This window comes from Anolis sagrei, chromosome 2 (genome assembly GCF_037176765.1).
Source record: "Anolis sagrei isolate rAnoSag1 chromosome 2, rAnoSag1.mat, whole genome shotgun sequence".
Classification (NCBI taxonomy): domain Eukaryota; kingdom Metazoa; phylum Chordata; class Lepidosauria; order Squamata; family Dactyloidae; genus Anolis; species Anolis sagrei.
In genome coordinates this window covers 105393468-105417060 of record NC_090022.1, presented here as the reverse complement: position 1 = coordinate 105417060, position 23593 = coordinate 105393468, and the positions used below count along the sequence as shown (strand labels likewise).

Below are 23593 nucleotides of genomic sequence, written 5' to 3'. Positions count from 1 at the left end.
CCTACAGCCATGTAACATAAAAACATATACCAAAATATAACAAATAAAATAGGTAATACTGGAATCCGACTTTTGACATATAACAAAACAACATGACTAATTGGAAATGCTTAGTACACTAGAAGAAAGTGGGAAAAGAAGGTTGCATTACAGGAAGTTGCCTGTTGGAAGCCATCCTGCCCCTCTTCGGAGGTTGAGAAGGACAGGTATAAATGCTTTAAATGAATAAATAAACTACCAACTTCTTTTGAGAATCTGTCATTCATAGGGTTGAAAAACTGACTGGATGGCACATAGCAGTCACACACGAAAAGAACAGTATCGGAAATATCAGCCACTAAAAGCTTAGTCTTGAGAAAATGGAAATATAAATGGTAGAATGGAGATATCCAACTTAGGTTTTGTCTCTTAATTTGTGAAGAGTAAGCAATATTTTTGTACCAAAAGGTGGAGGGGAAAAGGCAACTGCTTCAAGAGAAAACACAACCTTGGATTAAATTGTTTACAGTTAAATGCCTGAAAGAGGTTTTGTTTTAAGAGCTCCATCTGATCCCATGCCCTCTGCTGACACTGTTGTGGCAGTGTGTTACCACAGTAAATATGAGAAATTGAGTCACCTGCTGTTTGAGCCTCTCATGCTACCTAGGCACAGCAGGAGAAGGAAGGGTGTGAGGATGGAGTTTCAGTCATAACAGGGTGAATTTCCTGGCTTATGTCACCACCTCACCATTACTTATAAGATAATTTTTCTTGTCTATGACTGCAGGAATACGGGAGTTAAATCACTTGGCATTTCATATGGAGGAACGCTTTGGCTTATATTTCCCTTTACATGAGTAAAGATTTGACAAGTTTGGCAGCTGAGCTTGTGCATTAATATGTTTCTCTGGTAGGAGGGAAAAACGTATGGAAGATATAATTTCTTTCACAGACCACACAACAAAACAGACCAAGAGGCCCTTCTCCTTATCACATTTCATACACATCATGTTACATGAGAGAATAGTCTCTCATCCTGTTGCATAAGGGTTGAAGGAATGTAATTCTTTCATTTGCCAGCAGGAGCTATATTTTATTTAGTGAGGGTCAGTGGAGTAGGGGGAGGTGACCTAGAATGTTTTCTGACTGTTGGATCCAGCACAAAATTAGATGTTATGGAGGAGATGCCTCCAAGATCAAGAAAATGGAAAGACTCTTGGGGAGACTGTAAGTTTGATAGAAGGCATAGTGGTGGGGCAGTAATAGGAAAACAGTGAAAAGCAGTCTATTACTTACTTACTAGACATAAGTTTCAAGCAGTTCTTCTAATCCATATAGCAACTGATTAAGGATGCAGAGATCTGCAATTCAACACCACCATGAGAATGCACTTCATCCACTACTAAATAAAGTAGGGTGAGGGATGCAGGGTCATTTTTCTGCACAAAATCATGTCATCAGTGGCTTTTTCATACATGAGAGAAAATGTATGGTTAAGCCCCCTTTCCATTCTTTTGGCTTCTATCTCACATCACCTCACATTTTTTTAGTTATTCACATGTTTCTCTCTCAATAAGAGTTTATCAGTAGTTCAAATATCTAAGTTTGGGTCAAGGCCATAATGGTCTCTACTGGATACTACTGGAAATGAGTGGAGCCATTTGCAGAGAAATTGGAAAATGGTTTGGCTCATTTACAAGTCAAGTCAAAGCCATTCCTCCAGTGGACTGCCCCATAACAAACACATTCACCTCCATTCCCAACTTAAAGTCATACTTGCAATATTATGACAGCTTTTGGAGGAAAATACATTTCCTTAGGGCATTGGTTCATTTTGTCCTGCAGTGCTCCAGGCACTAGACCCTTCTCCACATCCTTTCAGTTCAAAGTAACAGAGCCACAGCTATTACTACTAGTTTGGTTGTTGAGCACAGTTTAAAGGACAGGGAGCTGGACTGCAAAGATTACTGGTGAACCTAAAATATTTCTAGAGTTTAGGTTCTGCTCCAAGCTAGAAAAGAATTTAGGGTTCTCAATGTCATTATAAAGCAAACAATATTTTCCTGCAAAGTTCATATAGGAGCTTTAGATAGATGTTCTACATTGGCATCTATAAGTTCAACACCTGATCATAATGAAATATATTTGATTATGTGACTAAGGTAGAAACAAAATGTTTTGCAACTCCTTACAAAGAAACACATGATATTGGGTAGACAGAAGAGCCATTACAATTGGTTTTGAATACTTCAAAGATAGTTTACTATGACTGACATGAAACACTATAATGCATTAAGAGGAAAATGTGGTTGCTTGTCTTAGTGGAAACTATTTGTCACAATGAAACCAAATTAAGGCCGCATTTAGTGCTTTTAAAAGTCTATTGTTTTAAATGGAAGATGGATTCAAGCATGTGCTTTGACTCTTACATTCAAATTAATGGGACTAAATGCTTAGCTTTGCTTAGACAATGCCATAATTTAATAATTCTGACTTGGTGATTTTCTGTTATGGAGCATGTCTGCATGGTGGCATTTTCTGTTTCACAACAATATAAAGAAAGTTGCTCTATCCATTATGTTGCTGTTAAATGTAGTTTGCTTCTCAGTTACCTGAATCCATCTTGATTTGTGTCAGTCAGGTGGCAAGTTCCCCCATTCTGGCATGGATTCTGAATACAAGCATTAATAGGTATGCTGCAGTCTCGACCCTATCAAGAAAAGTTCATGAAAAATGATGAATACTTGTCTACCTTTCAATGCAGAAACTTCCCTGCTCTCTCTCCTGGCCTACATTTTTGCACTCAGATACAAAGTAAAATACTTCCTATTCTGTGAAACCAACCCCCCCCCCCCCCCCCCACTTCAAAAATAGTAGTTTGATAGGAAACGAACCAATAGATAAGTCCTTAGGTTTTGGGAACTACAAAGAAAAGTACAGTCATTTAATCACATAGTTTTTGGATATATGCAATAGCAATTTTATAAAAGATTGAGTCATAAGAATAACAAATACATTTAAGACTAAATACATGTAGTTACATCGACACATATTTTTCAGTAAAGCAATGCAATGCTAAGAAAAACCACAAACAAGAATGTACGATTGAGTTCTATCACCCCTGTCTGCCAGCTTCCTAGTAGTGTGTGACTCACTATGTAGGAAAAAAGACCAGCAGAGCTTTAGTGTCATGAAGAGAAGTATATTCTTAAAAGACAACCATTTAAAGTTAGTGTTGCTTTACTACTGGAAGCAGAGGTACATTGGCAAAGGTATACTTTGACTTTAATATGTCAAAGAAGATAATCTATGTGGTACGTCCTACCAACAGAACGGAGAAAAACAGGGCATGGTGAAAGTGGGTAAAAATGCCACATCCAAGTATCTTTCATCTGACTGACACATTTTTAAAGACAGATCTGAGGAAGGTCTAAGCAATGCCATCCCATTTATTATAAAAGAAAATATGAAGCCAAAGCTGCTTTCCTCAACCTCTCAGTCTGGCTATAGTGAATCAGCATGACAAAGCTGTGTTGGTTGTTCCATATCTCCTTAGTATCTTTGTAATTTCAAATAGTGTTTATCCAAGAGAGCATATAATCCATGATGTAATCTAAAATATATCTCTTGTTAGTTCTCTGCCTTTGAAAGAGTGAAACCTCTTTCATTCTGTGCAAAAAGATATTAATAGTCATTGAGTTACAGTGAGTTTATGAAGAGTTTAGAGGTGATTGAAATGTGTGCCAATACAAATATTTCCCAAGATAAATAACATATATGAACAATATAATAAAAAATACATTTCCCAAAGCTTTTACTACAACTAATTTTAGTTGGTTTTAATCTAAATAAGTGTAAAAACATCTTGTTATAAACAAGTCCATAAGGTTTCCTACTTTAGTATGATCATCCACTGTCTATTATAAATGTTAGTGTAATTCACTACATCTATGGTTCACCACTTGGAAGACAGAAAAAGCTTTGTGAATGATGATAGCAGCAGTAGTAGGGTTCCCATGTTGGTAACAAAAATAACACTACTAAGAAAGCAAAACAAGGAGTAAAGCTTGTAGGCTCATTGCCCTGGAATCACATATCTGGGCTTTGTGCAGGTTCATTTGGGCAGTCCTACCACTCCCATAATAATTGTGTTATTCTATATAGTATGTTATTCATAGTGCCATGTCACAAGGAATTCCAGTAATGTTGTGTCTGTGAGTTAGACAATCAAAGCACAGGAGTGGCCAACATTCTGTTTGACATTGTATTTGTAGATGGATTCAAAGTGCCTGTTAATTATCTTCAAAGTTTTAAATGGCTTGTATTTCTAGTATTTATGTCATAAATAGCTTTTTTGAGTTATAAACTGCAGCTATTTTGAGTCGCTAACTGTCCAAAGTCAAGAAACAGAATAGCCAGTCAGAAGGCAAAACAACAAATGGGAGATGAATAATCAAGATCTGAAAGAAGGTCAAAGACACCAAGGTTAAGTCTCAGCTACCAAAAATGTGGCTTCCAGAAAAAGCAATGGAAGTTGCTTCTAGAAGTCAAAGTGTACTCAAAGGATTGGGGCTGTTTTGTCCCCACTCCATGACAGCTCCAATTGCAGATTACAGTTATATTTTTTTTATTAAAATCAAAGAGGAAGAGATAAATAAAATCCTATATCTTCAATCACACAACCATTACTTAGGCTAAATTTAAGGGGATTTCTTTCCTATTTCCAAATAAAACATGTGCAGGGCTGGACTATGCAAAGGTGAAGGTAAGAAAAACATGTTTGTTTATCAATATATTCAGCTAATTAGTTGTTAGATGAAATAACATCTTATTTCACCTAATAAGATATTAGGTGAAATAACAGGTAACAGGTAATTAAGTCATAGAGAGTTATATATCTGCATATTGAACCATAAGTGAAGAGACTCCGAAGCTATAATCTGTAAATCATATTAGCAAACCATGCCTGAGGGTCTTACAATTGCCACTGAATGCCATTTGGACTACCACAATAGCAATCCACTGCTTAATAAAAGTGGCTTCTACCACTGTTTCCAAAGAATATAAATATTTTTGCACTGATAAAGAGGATTAACATAGAAGCTTCGCTTGTGCAAAATGCATTTGCATATCCTACACCCAAAAGCAGCTCCTTCTCACATAATCTGAGAGGCCACTCCTAAATGTCAGTTTAGCACAGTGACTGGCACCCAATATATGGAGTGGTTAGTGGAGAAAACGTAATCATTGTTTAAAATCCCAAGATTCAGTTTCTTGGTAGCTAGAAGGAATGGCTAGCAGGACTAATGAAGATCTCTCTCTGAGGCCTCCAAGAATCAGTCAAAGCATCTCTCAGAAAATAGGACTACTAAAGGCATATTCACATGTGTTTTTAGTAAAAGAACTGCACGTAGCAAATCAGAACCCCATGAAGTCTAAACACTTTTACTCTTCTTCCTCTTCACTTTTATGTACAGTTAAGCATAAAAACACCCACTGAGGAGCAGGGAAACTTCCAAGGTATGTACCTACTACTTAGCCGTAATTGAAACCAATATCTCCAAGTCTTTGTTCACTAGATCCTGAATGACTTCAACACTCGAGGATCAGTCCTGTCAGTGACTCCTTTCATCTTTGACAACATATACATGTCTGAGCAACCTGGAGCTTCTATTATTCTGAGGTATACACTCCAGATAAAGAAATCATTTTGTGTTGTGCTGCTGCTGTGCGATCAATTAAATTATTTCTATTCTCTTGCCCAGTTATTAGGATCCTGCCACCCCAGTGATCTAACATTTCACTCTTTGATACAAGATTTTTTTTCACATCCACATCAAAAAAGGAACAACAAATACTAAGAGGGCACATTTAGGACAATTTATCAAGGTAAAGGAAATAGCTTCCAGATGGATAACTGTATTTGCTGATGGCTAGTGAGAAGGAAGCAAGGTATTGTTACTGAATTAGCATGACTCTGGTAGAGAACAGCTTGGTATAAAGTTCTCCTTTCATATGGTTCACATTTGAACTTGTCAAATGTCACTTTTGTTCAAAAAGCTGTGGGGAAGATGTCTGCAGTCTTGCGTGCAAACTTTTTCTCCCATGTCTCTTATAATATTCTTGTACTTGCATCCTGTTCTTTCCTCTACCCTGCCCAGCCCTAGGATCTGCATCTATCCCACCCATCAATTTATGCCATCAGAATTAGGCACATATAGAAGCACTGATGCTTTTAGATTGCCATAAATTCAAGACTGCAAAACAGGTATTGATGGGAAAGGTATTATATCTGAAATATACTTACACCGTTCAGACCAGAATAGTATTTTTCGTAGCTGGTCATTAAGAAATAAAGCAGGGAGACCTAGGAAGTATTCTATCTTCCTCAGAGAATCTCTGCACTCATCCTAGAAAATATTCCTGATAAGCCATTATAGATAATATTCCAGATACGCTCTACTGCAGGTTAGTAATTTCCATGGTCACATTAGCAATACTCAGGCAATGTAAATTCATACAACTGTTAGCATACCTTGTAGCCAAATGGACAAGTGCATCGGTAGAACTCCACTGGATCATTGTTGCAAGTCCCATTATTTTTACAAGGACTGGATAGGCAAGGATTACACTTGGATGCAACAGTGATATCGACTGCCCCTGACAAGAGACCAAGATGACAACTATTGTTATTCACTGTTGATAGAGACCTGCTGAAATTTAAATCATTTCTTATTGTTTCACTAATACACAGTATTCAGTAGCTGCTTCCACAGTGAGCATCAAGGTGATAATCCTAACATGACAATTGGGAGAATTAACATAAATATCCATTTGACCCTAGAACTGTTTGCAATCCCCATTTTTTCCACAGTGAATTTTTAATGGAAAAAAAAACTAAGGAGGCATAGATTTGATGCTGATTTGAATTCATACTGAACTGAAATATGAAATGTAGGGCATGGAGACTTTTACAAGCCACCTGAAACTTTTGCATATTGTCTTTCAACAGTAAAGTGAATGGCTCCATGCTGATCAGTGAGATAGAGAAATGGAATACTTTTAGATGAGGGAGAGATCCTTAATTATACTGACAAATATTAGTTTTGAAAGGCTTCAACACTGCATTCAGAAAACCTTGAAAATGACGTTGATTGTCATGATGTTGCTATAGAACTCTGATCTAGAAGTAGAAGGCACCTCTAAGAGGCCAAGATGACCATAGGCTGAAGGAGAAAGTGGTTTGTACTAGTTCCTTGTTGACCTAGAACTTAGAAGGTAGTGGAAAATAGCACAGCAGGCTCCCATTCACTGGTATCACTCTTCATTCTTTTATAACCCTTTGAGTTCTCCAGAGTTCTGTGCCCTTAACACAAAATGATATTTCTGGGTTCAGGAATTCTGGGGCCACAGTAGTTTAGCAGTAGCGGCAGGGGGTGGGGGGGGGGGGGGTGACCACAAGTGCTAGTGCCAAAGAAACAGCCAGTAGATACAAGGCTTGTTTTATAGTAGCTAGAATATAAATATCTGAGCACTTCATCTTTTCCTCTGCAGCATAATGAGAACCACCAAAGAAGAGCTTCAGGGCTTCATGAGGTATAGCAACAGTATGGTATGACTGAACGGCTGTAAAGCTTCACCAAAGTAGATCACATCTTGTTATTAGGTCTGACACTTATGCAAATTTATTTTCCAGTATAGTATTTCGAGTGCTGTGTTTCTTATTTACAGATTGTAAGCAGATTCCTTTCAACATGATTTTCCCCTCTTGGCAGATTTTTTTTAAAAAGGCTGCGAATGTAAACAATGAAAAACATAAAAATACATCAAAACAAACACACAGAAGAAAACCTCCTATGATGTTAAAAAAGAGAATTGTTCAATTTGAAAAATATGTGTGTTTTAATCTGAGCAAACTCTTTGAATCATAGGCGGCTGTTCATATGGTACAATTATGTCCTATTGTGTGTATCTGCAAACTAAGAATAGATGTTAAGACAGCCTACACATATAGACATGGAAGCCAAATGTTTTCAAAGCCTGAAGGCCTTAGTAGCTTTCCATTTACAAAAAAACTTCCACAGAAAACAATGACAGCTAATTTTGTTTTGCCTAAAAACATTTAATCAATAATGGTTGAGAAAAACATACAAGAGCGTAAACTCGAAATCCTTCAGTTCAGGGAAGACAAACATTCACAATCCAATTCTTAATGATAAAACAGCCAGCTCAATAATAAGAACCAGACTATCCCAATAAAAAAAAAATCCAGATTGATTTTCAGGTCTTTTTTGTTTGTTTGTTTGTTTGTTTGTTTGCATGAAAACCTACCTGAAAACATGGCAGTTTACTTCTTCTAACTCTCCAAAAGCTGCCAAATCTTGTAAAAAATATACCTGTTCAAAACTGACAAATATAGTAGCTGGAACCAACACTGTGCCAGTTTGAGCATGCTGAAAGTTACTGCTGTATCCCATCAGGTGGGCGTGGAAGAGGACCCCTATCCAAATAGTAGTTTCTGGAGGCACTGATGCGAGTTCCATTCTTACAGTGCAGTTTCGGTGTATTACAAATAGGTGACAATCCTCAGGATAGTGATGCCCATGATGCCTGGGAAATACCAATCTTCAGCATATGTATTAATCATACATAATGATTCTAGACCTTTCAACATTCAACCCCCTGAATATCTGGTTAAAAGCATGAGGTGGAAGAGGCTATGAAAGACTTGCCATTTCTGCACAGTCCTCTTCCGACAGAGTAGGCTATACTGGGTTAGGTGGCAGCTGTAAGGCAGGAAATATGTGTTGAATTTAACTATGTGTGTGCATGGCAACCATTAAGAGCCTAGACCTACCTTTGCACTGGAAGTGGTGAGTTGGTGTCGTTAGCAACAACCTGTCAGTCATGTCATCTGGAGTGCTGCATCGCGCAATCCCTGGCTCTTTGTAGCCGGCTTTTACCCACTCAGACAGCCATCGTAGGTTGCAGTCACAGTGTAAAGGATTGGTACCAAGAGCTCTGAGGGTTTAAATAGATACACACTCAGTCCCTGTGGTTGTTCAGAGAGTCCCTAAAACTATCTTTTTTACCACAGTTTACCACAGTTATTTGCACATATATACATGTATATCTCAGCTAACAAAGGAATAAAGCAGAGTTCTAGTGTTGTGTTGCAGCATCAGGTCTGCAGTAAATACTCCAAATAAAGCTTGAGCTGGGAAAGAATGGGATTCTACTTTAGGTCATCCTACTGTAGCTGGTTGTTTCTGTTCTTGTATACTTAACACTACTTTTGATAAAAGGTTTGTTGAAAAATACTGATTTGCTTTTCTTTTTGGAGCTGTAGGACTCTATTCCTGTCCTTTCCATGTTATTTCTATCTCTGGTACCAAAGTGCTGTTAAATAAGCAAAGCCTCGATGCTTGTCTATGTCATTAACTGAGGTATACCTATATGTGATTGGAGGAAAAGTATCTAATCTCCAAGTCTTACTGCTAATATGCTATTTGACCAGCATTGCCATTTAGTTTCCGTTTATCCCATCCTTCCTCAAGCCTAGTGTTAGACCATATGATCAAAACAACTCACTTTCTTATTTTTATGGAGATTACAAAGAAATGCTACCCACACTGTTAGACCGTGGGCCACTTCTGGCTCACGAACCATTGGCTACTCATCTTCAGCAAATTTCCAGGAAAGAAAGAAAGAAAGAAAGAAATGTAACCCAATTGACACAAATATGGTGTTTGTTCCTGACATATTGAGAAGGAAATGGATAATCAATTAGTTACAATTTGAGAAGCAACAGTATAAAGGATTATCCATGTTCTAAAATTAGAGAGGTCATCATTCGTAAAGCATTACAAAAAGGAGGTTTTCCTTCTTGCACTTGGGTTTATGCATACAACTGAGGTAGAAATTAACCACACTCTCTCACACACACACTTGCTCTCTTTTTCATGCAAGGAATATATGTCCAAGGGGATCTCAAGATATTGGCTGATCCCCAGGAATACAGGGAAATAGGGTGAGAAAAACACTATTTTACACTGAGGCCTATTAATCCGTTCACAAGGTCTTTCCCTTTCCCTTCCGTTTCTTAACCTCCACTATTTGGCAACTTGCCTAGACTAAACTCAGTCTGTAAGCACTATGGCTCCCATTTTTCTATAGGGGATAGAACAGCGCATTACAACTGGCCTCTTATAGTACTTTTCCATGCTTTGCTTTTTTACCAAACAGTATTGGGTTCCTGCCTTTCTGTTACCACAACACATAAGTCATGAATGTTGTGTATTAGCAATTCATATCCCATCACAAGATCAGGTAGATTATTTTAAATACTCCGATTTAACCTTGTAATGTCAAATAAGGGATTGTGTGAACTTGATAATGTTCTCACTGGATAGTAGTTGAATAATTAATTATGTTTAGAAATTAATATTTCCTATTTTGTGCAGTGAAACTCTGTAAATAAATGCAAAGAAATAAACAACACTGAGTAGAAAAGAATGTATTGGATTGTAGTCCACATATGTTCCAAAGTAAGTCCTAGTGAGTTCAGTGCAGATTATAAACGGATAAGAGATTGCAGCCTAAACAAAGCAACACTTCTCATTGAATTATTTGTTTCTATCTCTATCTCTTTTTTAGGTAAAGCATTTGTTTTTATATGTTGAAAACTTCATGGTACTGTACTTGATAGATGGACATATTCATTATGGTGTTCCCTTTGATTTCTAAGGGAAAATCCAAGGGAGTTAACAGGACCTGAATGCCTAATTACCAGACATAGTGTTGATAAGCCTTAAGAAATAATCATGAAAATATTATAACATTTTTCTCAGACCATCTACTATTTAAGATTTCAGAGTAACACAATTTGAATAAATTAGAACAGAAACCCTTGCAAACCCAAGCATAATAACTCAAGACAATGTTCTAAAGACAACATGCAATGAGCTCAGCGCTCTTAAGCTCGTTTTGACGTTATATTTCCGCTCCACAGGAGTACTTAGCACTGGTTCCTGTGAAGGAAAAAACATGAAGTCGAGTTTGGCCCCCAGAGAGAAAGGTAAGAAATTGTTTACCCTGAAAAAAGTGGGGAAAAGAAAATTATTTTGGATGGAGACTTTTTTCATTAGAGATAACACAAATCATTTCTGAAAATATCGTTCCAGCTAAAACTTTATTTGGGGTGGTGAGGGATAACAGATGAAATCCTGACAGATGAAATTCCACTAATGTTGTTGATATAATTCCACAGACATGACTGATTAAACATCTCTGCCCTAGACAAATTCATGCTGAGAGTTCATGAGTTGAATTACTGGCAGGGGTTCATCCATCAAAATTAAATAAGTGAAATAGCAATGTTTACTTAAAGGAGCCAAATTTATAACTTCAGTTATAAATTCATACAGACTTTGAGCTATTATCTATTAGTAAAGATGCAGGGACACACTTACTCACTCACTCAAATCTGGAATTCTATACATATTTAATTACACATCTTGATTAATTAAATATAGCATATTAACAGTGAAATGGAACAATGGAGATTTCGTGTATGTCATTTATTAATTTGAAGATAAGAACTGTTTCAGAGATGACACAGATTGACAAGAGTACAATGCTTTGCATTCTTATTTGTTACACTGATACAAATGACATTCAAACTTAAGGAAGCCAGGGGTTATGAATCAATTTCTATTTTTGGAATCGACACTGACTACATGATCAGGCAACTAAATTTCACTATTTCTGAATATTTTGATTTTGGTCAGTTTGACTCATTTTTCTTTTGAAGGAAGTATAAATGCTATGTTTGTGATGCTAACATTTATGCTCATTGAAACATGTCACCTTAACTCTTAAGTTACTGTTTTCCAAACCAATCTGTGTAAAAACTTAGATTTAAAACATTTCAACCAGCAAACTACATTTGACCAAACAGTCATATGGTTAGTATCCAGTCCTTGTTCAACATTTCTTTTTTACTTATAGGAATGACTTGGAGAAAGTCTAAACCTTTCTCAGCTAGGGCTACTTTTTATTTGGAATGACATTCAAAGGGGGTTGAATGAAGGTCAAGGAGCTCATCAAGAAACCTCTTGCATAGAACATAATACTCTAAAGTCTCCAAAGCCTGAAGGGGGGGGGGGTCACGTATAGGTAGTGGTTATTATTATGATCAAAATTTATTTCGGGGTGACATTTTTGGAGAGCTTGAGTTTTTTCATGCCATCAGATTTCCCATCCTGAGTGGAAGCTTTTGAATTTTATTTGAGTCCATTCAAATTTTATTTGAGTTCTTTCAATTTTAATTGAGTTTGTCTTTTTATGTGTCTTGGGCGACACATAAAAATGAGAACACCAATGATAATTGATGAGCAAAGAAATATCCGCCACCACAGCTATGCAAAAACAAAAAGTTCCTCACATAATAATCCTAATTAAATGCTGCCCTGTTTGAAGGCTCTTTTAAAACCATCAAGCAGGTTTTCTGGCTGAACTGTTTGCAATTATAATGCAAATTACAGATAATACTCCAATATTCATAGGCATAACATGCTCTGTTTATTCCATTCCTTTCTATTGTCATCTACAAAGTTTGCACTCAAGAACAGCACAATCAAGTTACACACAAAAAGGGGTGTCCTGGGCCACATGCCTATTCTAGAAGGAAGGTAGAACATTAAAACTTTAAAAAATCCTTTTTGAACGTATCTCCCAGGATCCACAGATGGCAACAAAACATATTGGGGATTATAGCACCAAAAATAAACATCTTTTCCAGCCCTAGACAAAACAGATAACCTAATGGAATCAAACAATGGCTTGCACATTTTTTTTTTTACCAAACTGGATATTTTCAATATGCTACCTGAGGTTTTTTTTTTTTTTGGGGGGGGGGGGGGCTTCGTTTTACATTCTGCTGAAATATTGGGACTTAAATCAGACATGGAAAAGTGAAAATTCTTTTAATTTTTTCCATTAAAATCTTATTCAGATCAATTACCAAAAATGTCAAAATACTATCCAACTAAACTAGACAGCCTACATATTTGTTCTTGGAGTGAAATTTGAACAAGTATAATATAGTCCACCCTACAGATTCAACCATCCACAGCTTAAAATATTTCTTAAAAGAAATTCAAAATGTAAATATCAATTTTGCTATTTTATGAAGGACACTATTTTACAATGTCACTGTATATAATGAGACTTCAACATCCATGGATATTAGTATAAGTAGGGGATCTTGGAATCAAACTCCAGTGATTTCCAAGGGTCTTATTGTATATAAACAAAGAACTGCAGCATGAAATAGCTATATCAGTTGAGTAAAGTAATTTGTATAGTATCTATAACCTGTTGAAAGCAATAATACTTACAGATGGGAAAGTGACATAAGATCGTTAAAAGACCCTTCGGGGACGGTGGAAATATCATTGCCATGAAGAGTCCTAGGAGAAGAGAGAATATTATGACATCAAAATAACCCCCACCTAATATCATGTTGAGAGCCAGAAGTGTATTTAACAATTTTTCAAAATCTATCCCATGCAAAGCAGCATATTTTGAAAAGTAACATGGCTTTTAAAATATGCTTTTTATTAGAATGGGGAAATCACACATGTTGCCTGATTTCTTTAATCAGCCTTGCACAAGAATACAAAGACACGCATTTACATGGACTTGAGAATATTAAATGAAAGCTTATGGTGATTGATGGGCTTGCATTTACAATAGGATGTAAGCAGCATCATGTACTTGTTTCAACACCTAAAAGAGTCTAAGAATTTGTCTAAGTAGGAACTTCTCCTAAGACCACAATGATACTATACTGCAAGAAAGGTTACTGTGGTACAGATAACATGTTGTCATGGCACAAACATACTTAAACAATGAAAGCAAAATACAGGTTATTTGTGCCCTCTGGAATAGCATTTCACCTTTATTAAGCATTTATGCTCACTAGAGAATTGGGGGTATTACTTAATTCAGAACGGAAAACTAGTCACAACTAGCTAAAGTTTCAGGTTGTGACTGAAGCGGGAACCTGTATAACCACATAATCCTGTGATTTGCTATCTTGCTGATATCAAGTCACAGGATATTATTTTTTTTTAACATTTTAGCTGTTATTTCTAGCAATAAATATTTTTCAGAAGAAGAGGAAAGCATTCTGTCCAGGTTTTTAATGCTGAGCCATTCTTTGTGGAGTAATGATGCCACAGAGTGAAGCCCTTTATAGATGCTAAACTGTTACTATTAAGATGAGATTTATTTATTCACAGTGTCTTCTAGTTCTGCAAAATCTTGGCAAAAGCACTGTATTGCTTGGGTTATAAAAATCTTCTCTTGCTTTTGCCAAGATATGAAACTTGTTTAAGTAAAGGTAACAATATTCTTTTAAATTTATTATTTTCTTAAGTTTGACATTTGTTTATACATGAAAAAAGGCTAAATCTAGGATATTGTTTCATTTTGTCTGCATTGTTTTTCTTTGAAGAACAATATACTAAAACCATATTTCACTATCTGAGATAATTTGGTCATGTGAGATAATAATTACAATGTTTTGAACCTAGTTCAGAGCAGGAAAGAATTATTTATCTGAAGTTTGATCTAAAAAGGAAGTTTAAATATTGTTATTGAAAATACAGGAAGAAAAATATATCAAGCACTTTAACCTTTTAAAAGTAATAAAAAGTTACCAGTTGAGTTTTATTTACAGGAAGCGCAATCTAATTCTTAATGATGCCAGGATGTAGCAAGCTTGTTGTTTGCTCTGGACTAAGAAATGGTGCAATGGATTCAAAATGCAGAAAAAGAGATACCACCTGAACAGTATGAAGACCTCCTGATGGTGAGAACTATTTGACTGTGGGATATATTGCTTTGGAGCCTGATGGAGTCTCCTTCTCTGGAAGTTTTTATGCAAAAGCTGGATGGCCATTGGTCGAGACTGTTTTGATTGTGTGTTTCTGCATGGTAGAATGGGGTTGGACTGTTTGACTACTCCAACTCCATGATTTCAAGATGTAAAATGTAGAACAAATTAATTTCTGTTAAAAGATTAGCCTTCAGCATTTGTTGACAATATTCTTTTCTGTTTTACGTGACTTTGGATCTCCAGAGGAAATGGAACACATGTCGATGACTCTGACACTATATCATAAGTGGGTTGAATTCACTGCAATCCCAAATGGTCAAAATGTCTATTGCCTAGCCAAGTTGACACTGGGCAAACTGAATTTGTCCAGAATCCAGAGGAGGTTCACGCTAAGGGTTTTGGAGATTATTTAGGACGTTAAAAATTACTTTCTTACAAATTACCCTCATCCTGGCCCAGTGCATCCTTGGACTGGAGGAAATTTGGGTGTGGCACAACCTGGTTTCTGACTATTCTTTGTCCATTTTTCTTTTGACAAAGAGTTCTATCAACAGACCTATGACATCAATTGGCATAAAAGTGTTTTTCTTAGCAGGCAGAGATTTCTGAGCCCTGCAATGGGCTCATCTCTGAATTAGGGTTGCACTGCCTTTAGCTAGCTAGCTCTCACTGAAACTGGGGAGACAAGAAAGTCTCAAGTTTAATATATTGCAACAAGAACAATTCACAATTAAGTTCATTTGAAGTAAACATAGTGCATTTGACAATGCATTTGGTTATATGCTGAACATTTAGTACATACACATAGCAAATATATATTCAAAACAGTTACAGGTGACATTGATGGTTTGTGCTTTTCCTCTATATTATACAGCATTGTGTTTTAAGTTATACAAATCCACAAGGCAAACTGACTAAGCTTGAAAGACTCTAGTCCTTGCACTTGGAAAATTTCATTGTGCTATTGCAGAGGACAGACAACCAACTCTGAAGTTGTGGAAAACCTTACACACTGCATAAAGTCCAAACTCCATACAAAGAGTTCTGTACAATTTTTATTAGTATTGCTTTGCAATACATATTTTGTCTGGTATGCCTACATCCTTAGCTACATGTGTTTTAAAAATTACCTTAAAATGTTACAGATGAAGATGTGCTAGGGGATGTGACACCTAAATTAAATTAAATTTTAAGGTGTGCATTCTGACAGGATAATTTCCTATTTAATATTGACAGACCATGTTTCTTGACAAACAAAACAATTAAGAAAGGAGTGGCTCATGCATGGAAGGGACTGGCTACCTGCACGTCTAATCCAGATGGACAACAAGTTATGTGTCCTCTCTGTAAAAGAAACCTGAAAATGTCGAATTTCTTTTGCCGATTATTTCTTACCGAGGTTCTCTTGGGAACCTTGACAATAAATAAGTGACACTAACAGATTGTATGCTGTCGCTCGGAAGCACTTTTCTCCCTCAGGGGAATTGATTTTTAATAACAACGTAGATGACATGTGGCGAGAGTTGTCGCTGACACCAGAATTTTGTAGACCATAATAAATCAAATCAATCTGGAGGTTTCCCAAAACACCGAAAGAGAAATACTCATTCATGCTTCATTTCCCTTCGGCACAAGACTGAAAGAGCATCATGTTATCTCACTCAGAATAAGAGGCATTCCAAGATAGGATAAAGCCAGTCTTTGAATTAGGTAAGGAGCCAACATCTGGAATTTTTAAAAAAACCAACCCTTACTTATTTATCACTTTTTTCATGGTACTGTGGGTATTCAGGTAATATTGATTTGGCCACAACATAGCACTTGCTCAATTATGAACAAAAAAAATCATCAATCACTAATTATGAACAAAAACTCATCAATCACTAAAGATAGTGAAATATCTTCTAAATAACACCACCCAATGGATTGGGCAAGTGTCGTTATGGAATTAACATTTCTGTTGGAACTCATGATGTGCGAAATTGTCCTTTACAAACTCTGCAGATTATTAACTTCACAAACTGTCATCTTATAACTCACATGAGTCTTCAAAAGGTTACTCAACCACTTTGCCCCCTCTCTCACATGTTGGGCATAGATTTTGTTATCTCAGACTCGTATGCGGTCTACTGCATGAGGAGAAAAAGAGAGGAAGCCCATGTGCTTCTAATAAGTTTTACATCTAAAGATCCACCTTATTATTTGCAGAATAAATACCACCTTGAACCCTGCACTTGGTAAATGGGAGGATGTCACACAAATAATTGTCAGGAAGCTCCTGCAAATATGGACAAGCTATTAGCTATAGTTTATTCTCAACATTCTAGTCAGGTATCCATAACCAATGAAGGAAACCAAAATCCATCATCTTTATGTATACATCTCAGCTTTTGCCACAATGAGAGAGTATTATCCATATAATGGTTACTATGCATCCTGCTAGAAAAGACACAAACACATATAATAACCAGGACTCTTATGAGTAGCTTTCATTTCCATAGTTCTAAATCAATGTATTTTAAAGGCCAAATTAAAATAAATTAAAAGCTCATGAGGAATAGAAATAACCCCCAATAATCATTTGGACCAGTGGTTATACACCAGGCTATTTCACATCGCAGTATAAGTCCACTGTAGCAAATTGTTTTGAAATGTGTGCAATGCAGTGAGTCAAGCAAAAGCGATCTGCTCATTAAAAATCCCGCGGTCACTAGTGACCTCAGATTTACCTCCCACAACAGTGAGTAAGTGATACTTACAGCACCCTGAGAGATTTAAGGCCATTGAATGCATGGACTGGGATACACCGTAGCCTGTTGTAGCTGAGGATCCTAGGAGAATAAAAGAATACAGTTTGTGTTACTTTGCGGCTGACACACTGAACAGCAAATTCAAAAATGAAGAAATGCTCTCTCTTAAATTCAACTAAACCTCACACTGAATAGCGATGAGAGCCAATGCCAGTACCACTGACTACTTACAGTGTTGATAGCTGTGTCATGTTACTGAAGGTATAATTGGCCAAAACACTGATGCTGTTGTTGCTTAAGTCACTGGGGGGAAAAATTAAACATTAATAAAGGTCATAGATACAAAGAGAACAAGAACAAGAATTATCTCAGAGTTCAATCAAATTCAAGTTGATTCTCCAACAATATTGCACTTATTTATTTCCAGGATTTATCTTGCCTTAGAAGAAATCAGCACTCCACGTTGTAAGTTTAACTCTGGCAGGTGTGATTATTTGAAGATTTGTAGTGAAACTATTCTTCCTACTTTCCCTTCTTCTGTAATCTATACAATGGCAGATGGAGGAGAGCCAAAACCCAATGAAGGTGGCTTTATAGCAGCACATTCTTTCTCTGATGGAATGAATCCAGAATAACCCTGGCTACTAACAGCAGTGGGTGTTGTCATGGAATAATGCATGGGTGGTTGTGCAGCCCCATCCCTATGTATTTCCCTGGGTCACATTGTTATTGTGAATGAGATTCATTTAAAGGTTAGGTTGCGTACAGGAGTTTTGTTTAGCAAAAACACGTCCTGCTATGTTAACAATACTTCCACATTCGCTGAGCAAAAGTAATCTATCTCTGTTCCTCATAGTCAAAGCTATACAGCAACATGCAGTGATATCCTGGAAAAGTAGCTGCACTGCTCTTGTACTGGAATCAAAGTGAAGATACTTACATCAGTGTTAAGTGTCTGAACATGGAGAGTTCCTTCGGTACAACAGATAAATGATTTCCTTCCAGATACCTGAAATTAATATTTTGATCATAGTAACTGCTTAGTTTGAGAAATGCAGAAACAATCTGGACAAGTTAGCTGTAATCACAATGAACGTGCACATTCCTGTCTACCTCATGCAATACATCCAGCTACTTTAATAAGAAAGGGTGTATACACTGATGCAAATATGCATCCATTTGCACATATATGATCACAGTCTGCACACAGTTTGGTTTCTGTGTGCTGACTGACCTCATTCAATTAAGGTATTCGAGCTATTTCAATAACCTAAATTCAATATTATTCAGGTGCTCCGGTGGCACAACTGGCTGTCCTCCTTCCCTCTTCCCTGAAGCCCTCTTTGCCAATCAGAAATCAGTTCCAGCCTCCAAATAATAATTCAGAGTAGCTCTACTTAGGAAGGGGAAATGCTCCTTCCCATTTCTATAATGTCCAACCATTGGATTTACAACTATGGATGATGATGATGGTTAGGCTTTCTCTATATCCATGACTCAAAATGACTTACAAAAATTAAAAGACGTACAGCTAAAAATATAAATAAAAGATCAATAAAACTGAAAGCAGGTAAAAGCATAACTATTTTAAAGAAAAGAAATATAAACAACTCGCCCCATGAAAGAGCTCTTTTATTTACGATATTTCTATTGCGCCTTTCTCAGCCCAAAGGCTTGCAAATTTGGTGGCTTGCAAATTTTCCTCTGAGCAGCCACTTGTCAAAGGCCTGCAGATGTTTTCACCTGACTATGTAGACATAGCAAGGAGGATACCAGTCTATCTTCCTTAGGAAGAAGATTCAAGAGCCATTGGAAAGCCCTACTTCCATGAAACCTGACAGAAATTGATCTAGATAATCTCCCTCGCCCAACCCAGAAACTCCTGGAGATGGATGGCCACAAATGTTTTAGTACCTTGTCTAATACTGGAAAATTGGAATCTGACTGGTAGTTAACCAATACAGTGGGTTCCAGGGAAGAGTGTTTCAGTAATACTCTTATAACTTCTGGCTTTAGGCAGGAGGGAACTTTTTTATTTTAGCAAGACACTGACCCATTCTCTCTACCCACTTAGCTAGTTTCCCTTTGGCTTTTTCATTAAGTCAGAAATGTATTTATTTATTTTTATTTACTGTATTTATATACCATCTTTCTCACCCGTGGGGGGACTCAAGGCAGTTTACAACATATTAATGGCAAAAATTCAATGCCAATACACAGTAACACAAAGAAATGATAATAACTAATCACTACATATAACTTTGACTTAAAATCATTAAAACCATTAATCATGAGACATAAATAAAATTTAAACATTCAGACAAAGCATTAAAATCATCCTAGTAAAAATATTAAAATCACAGAAATGGCAAGGGTGTAATATCCATGTAGTAATTCTCACCACTCCAAAAATTCTATCCATACCCTTAACTTGTTCAAATTGAAATACAACTATTATCACTTGGCAAGCAAAGTTATACCTACTGATTCTGTATTAATTATAGCTTCTACACTGGAGCTGACTTGATTGATTTTATCTGGAAAGTTTTGGACAAGTTGTTCATAAATGGCTGTTGAGAGTTCAGGATTTTCCTTTGCATATCACTTGAAACATTTTAATGGCTTTTTCTGATGCAATGGGGGCAGGGTGGAAATATTTTGTGCTGCCTGCATTGCCACAGAGTAGGCCCTCAGAGAGGCTCTTGCTTGTATTTGATTGGCCCTATTCTAGGTTTTCTGCTTATGTTACTCCAGTGGCTTTGTCCTTATTTAATCACTGGAGACAAGGGGACAAACCAGGGGACTAGTTTGGGATTTATTGTGTGAAAAGGCATGCTTAGGAGTGATTTTGTCTTCCATCTCTCCATTCCTCAGGTCAACAAGAGCTTCAATAGAATTGCCTGACAAGGCAGAAGAAAGCTCCCCAGGAGCCCTGGCTGAGGCAAGTCATCCTCTTTGATCCCTGCAGTCTTAGCAAGTCTAGATCTCAACAATTATGGTGTGTTCATGACCATAGAACTACAGATAGTACTTCCACTCCTTGTGAATGTAAAACCAACATTATATCAGACAACATACTCATTAGGATTCTAGCTGCATCAAATCTGTTACTGGGGGGGAGGAGGGGGCAGTGTTCCTTGAAGATATTTCCCATAGACCTTTGAAACCAAACCAATTGGATTGGTTAAAAGTCACACTGTGCTTGCTTTTTTAAATTTTGGTGATTTATTTAATGAGTTTGCTCCTTTTAAGAGTCAGTGAAGATGCTGAAAGCAAAGTAAGGCCTATACACACAGAGAGAAAAAATCTCTGTCCAAAGAAGAGACTTTAGAGCTGAATTTCCTTCAAATGTGTAAAAAAAGATGGAAAACTGCACCAACTTGAATTTGCATTAATATGACTTTGGGGTATATTGATAGTAGAAGGCTAGATGATGGAGAGGTCTGCACTGTGTCTCTCATAAATCAATGGCTTACTAGGGTGTACTATTGTGCTGTTTTGTTGGTTTCTTTGTCTGGACTACAAACAGTGAAAAGGGGAGGAATCTTCGGCAGAAACATGGAACGAACTCTGTCAGTTAGCCCTCAGAAACATCACGTTAACTCAAAACAGTGTATGCATGGCGGGGGAGGGGCACACATGTCCTTGCTGTAAGGTTGTGCTTAATTAAGGCTACTAAAAAGAACTCCAAATGCTAATTGACCTCATTAGAATTATTTCTGCCCTCTGACTGCAAATTGCTCATGCAGGCAATATTTCAATAACACATCAGAAGCTGACTTTGTCTAGCTGTGCTAATCCATACAACCATTTATTTTAACTGCTTTGCAAAAATGTAAAATTAATATGCAATGCCTGATATAACTGGGGCAATGTTATTTAAGATGCAAATGCAAACTTAGACCTTACTGATGTGTCTTTTTAAAAAAAAAAACCCATAAAAGGGTTAAGTAGGAACAGACAAATTTTTCATGTAACTTTATATATAACTTGGCAGCATCACCTTTTGGCCTGCCAACATATTTAAGGAGTCAAATGAAAATCAGCTTGCCAAAATACCTAAAAGAACCAGACCTCCTCTCGTCTTGGAAGCAAAGCAGGGTCAGCTCTGGTTAATACTTGGATGGGAAACAGCCAATAAATACTAAGTGCTGCAGGCTACATTTCAGAGAAATCACCTCTGAGCATTCATTACTTACTAGGAAACCCTATGAAATCTATGGGCTTGCCATACATCACCTGGCAACATGAAGTCTACATACCATATACAGTGTGAAAAAATTGTGTTTCCAACCCTTACATTTTGTTACTTTCCAGCATTTCTTTATTCAGCTACTGTACTTTTATTTAGCAACATTTTTAAAACCCAAGTAACAACAACAAAAACTATAGATGTCTGAATCAGGACTGTTTTAGGGACCCTATGCCCTGTTTTAACTCAAAACTGTAAAAGGAAAACATATGTTTTTGCATTATTTTCAAGAGATGAGAAAAGAAAGGGCTTCTCATGCGCTTGCAATTCACAAAAATGGAGAGCGAGACCCAGTGTGTACCTTGCAAGCTGAAATTTAAATGCCCTTGATGTTGTGAGTTAGGATGTCTCTATTTCAGTCAAATTAAGATATGTCATACTGAGAATTACTCTGGGATGGTGTTCAAAGTATAGATGTGGATAGCTCTTGGTCCAAAACAGCATCACACCTATTTAAGCATCCCTTAAATTTGACCATGGACTGCTGGTATGTTGTCATTATTCTGAAGATATAATATACTTGTGTATAAGTTGACTGCAGGTATCTGTGAAGGGCGGTTTTTTTTTACCAAACTGATGGATTTTGATATGACCCATAGATAAGCTGAAGATCACTTCGCACTGAGGGGAAAGTGCCAGTGTTGCCTCAGGAAGCCAGCTGTCCTTGGTTGTTGCTGCCATTTTTCCATCTAGGTGTTCAAAAACGTCAGAAGTGGCAGCACAGTGGAGAAAGTAGATAGAATGGATGTTTCCTTAGGTTTCCTCTCTCAGTAGAACCTAAAAGAAGCATTGACTCCTGCTACTGAATGGATTTTGGTGGGTGAAATGAATGTCACTTATTCCAGGATCAAGTCATTTTTCTTCTTTCTCCAATCTCATTCTCTTTCTCAGTTGATTACAGTTTGAACTACATCTTTTAGATCAACCGATTGTAAGAGCACAATTTAGTAACACATTAGATGTTTGAGCCTAATGTTAATAAAAAGAAAACCCTGTTATTGTCAAAGGAATAAAAAAGAAAGCTGACTTCCCTCCAATGTGAAAAATCCTCCAAAGCTAGATTTACATTTAGAGTAGGTGTGGGAAAAGACCCAACCCTGGGCAGAATCAGGTCAAATAAAGGGGAAACAAGTTCTTCTTGATTTTCTATTTGGACACAAAATCCTCTCAAAATGAAACATTTAAAATGGCTTTATCCTTCCAAGCATGGCAACCTCATGGTTTAACAGCGAAGTATGTTTCAGTTATAATAATTGGATAAGCTTTAAAAGTTAGTCCTGGTCTACACATTGAGTGGAAATGAGATACAGAAAAGATAGGAGGTAGGTAGGTTATTATTATTAATATTTTTAAAAGACCCTCACAAAATAGCAATGCTTGAGCTTATTCCCTCCATTCTCAATTGACATGGGAATGAGATCAACATTTTCTCCCAGACTGACAAAGCAGCTTGATGAATATCAAAACCAAACCAAATGTATTAACTCCCACATTGCGAAACCTCCTTCCAGTCTCTTCCCACTTCTAAAATAGGATTTCAGGCCTGAAGTGAGCCTGGGAAGTCCTAAAATAACATTTAAATGGCAATTCACACATCTGAATACATCTATTATTTGCCATATTTGTAGATTTCTTTCCAGAAGGGTTTGGAAGAAGTTACCCAGCCTTGCTTTAAATGAAAAAAAGTCCCAACTTTACTTTCCCATT

General features: G+C 36.9%; 1 protein-coding gene across 1 annotated transcript in view; it reads right to left on the bottom strand.

Annotated features, from left to right (window-relative positions):
- Nucleotides 1-23593, bottom strand: part of SLIT3 (slit guidance ligand 3) — a 541141-nt gene that overhangs the window by 70713 nt on the left and 446835 nt on the right. Inside the window, exons 21-27 of the mRNA XM_060765012.2 lie at nt 18575-18643; nt 17866-17937; nt 17644-17715; nt 13380-13451; nt 8837-9000; nt 6515-6639; nt 2592-2689 (exon numbers count right to left, since the gene is read on the bottom strand). Coding sequence (XP_060620995.2) covers nt 2592-2689; nt 6515-6639; nt 8837-9000; nt 13380-13451; nt 17644-17715; nt 17866-17937; nt 18575-18643 — 672 coding nt within the window. The remainder of the gene's footprint in view (nt 1-2591; nt 2690-6514; nt 6640-8836; nt 9001-13379; nt 13452-17643; nt 17716-17865; nt 17938-18574; nt 18644-23593) is intronic.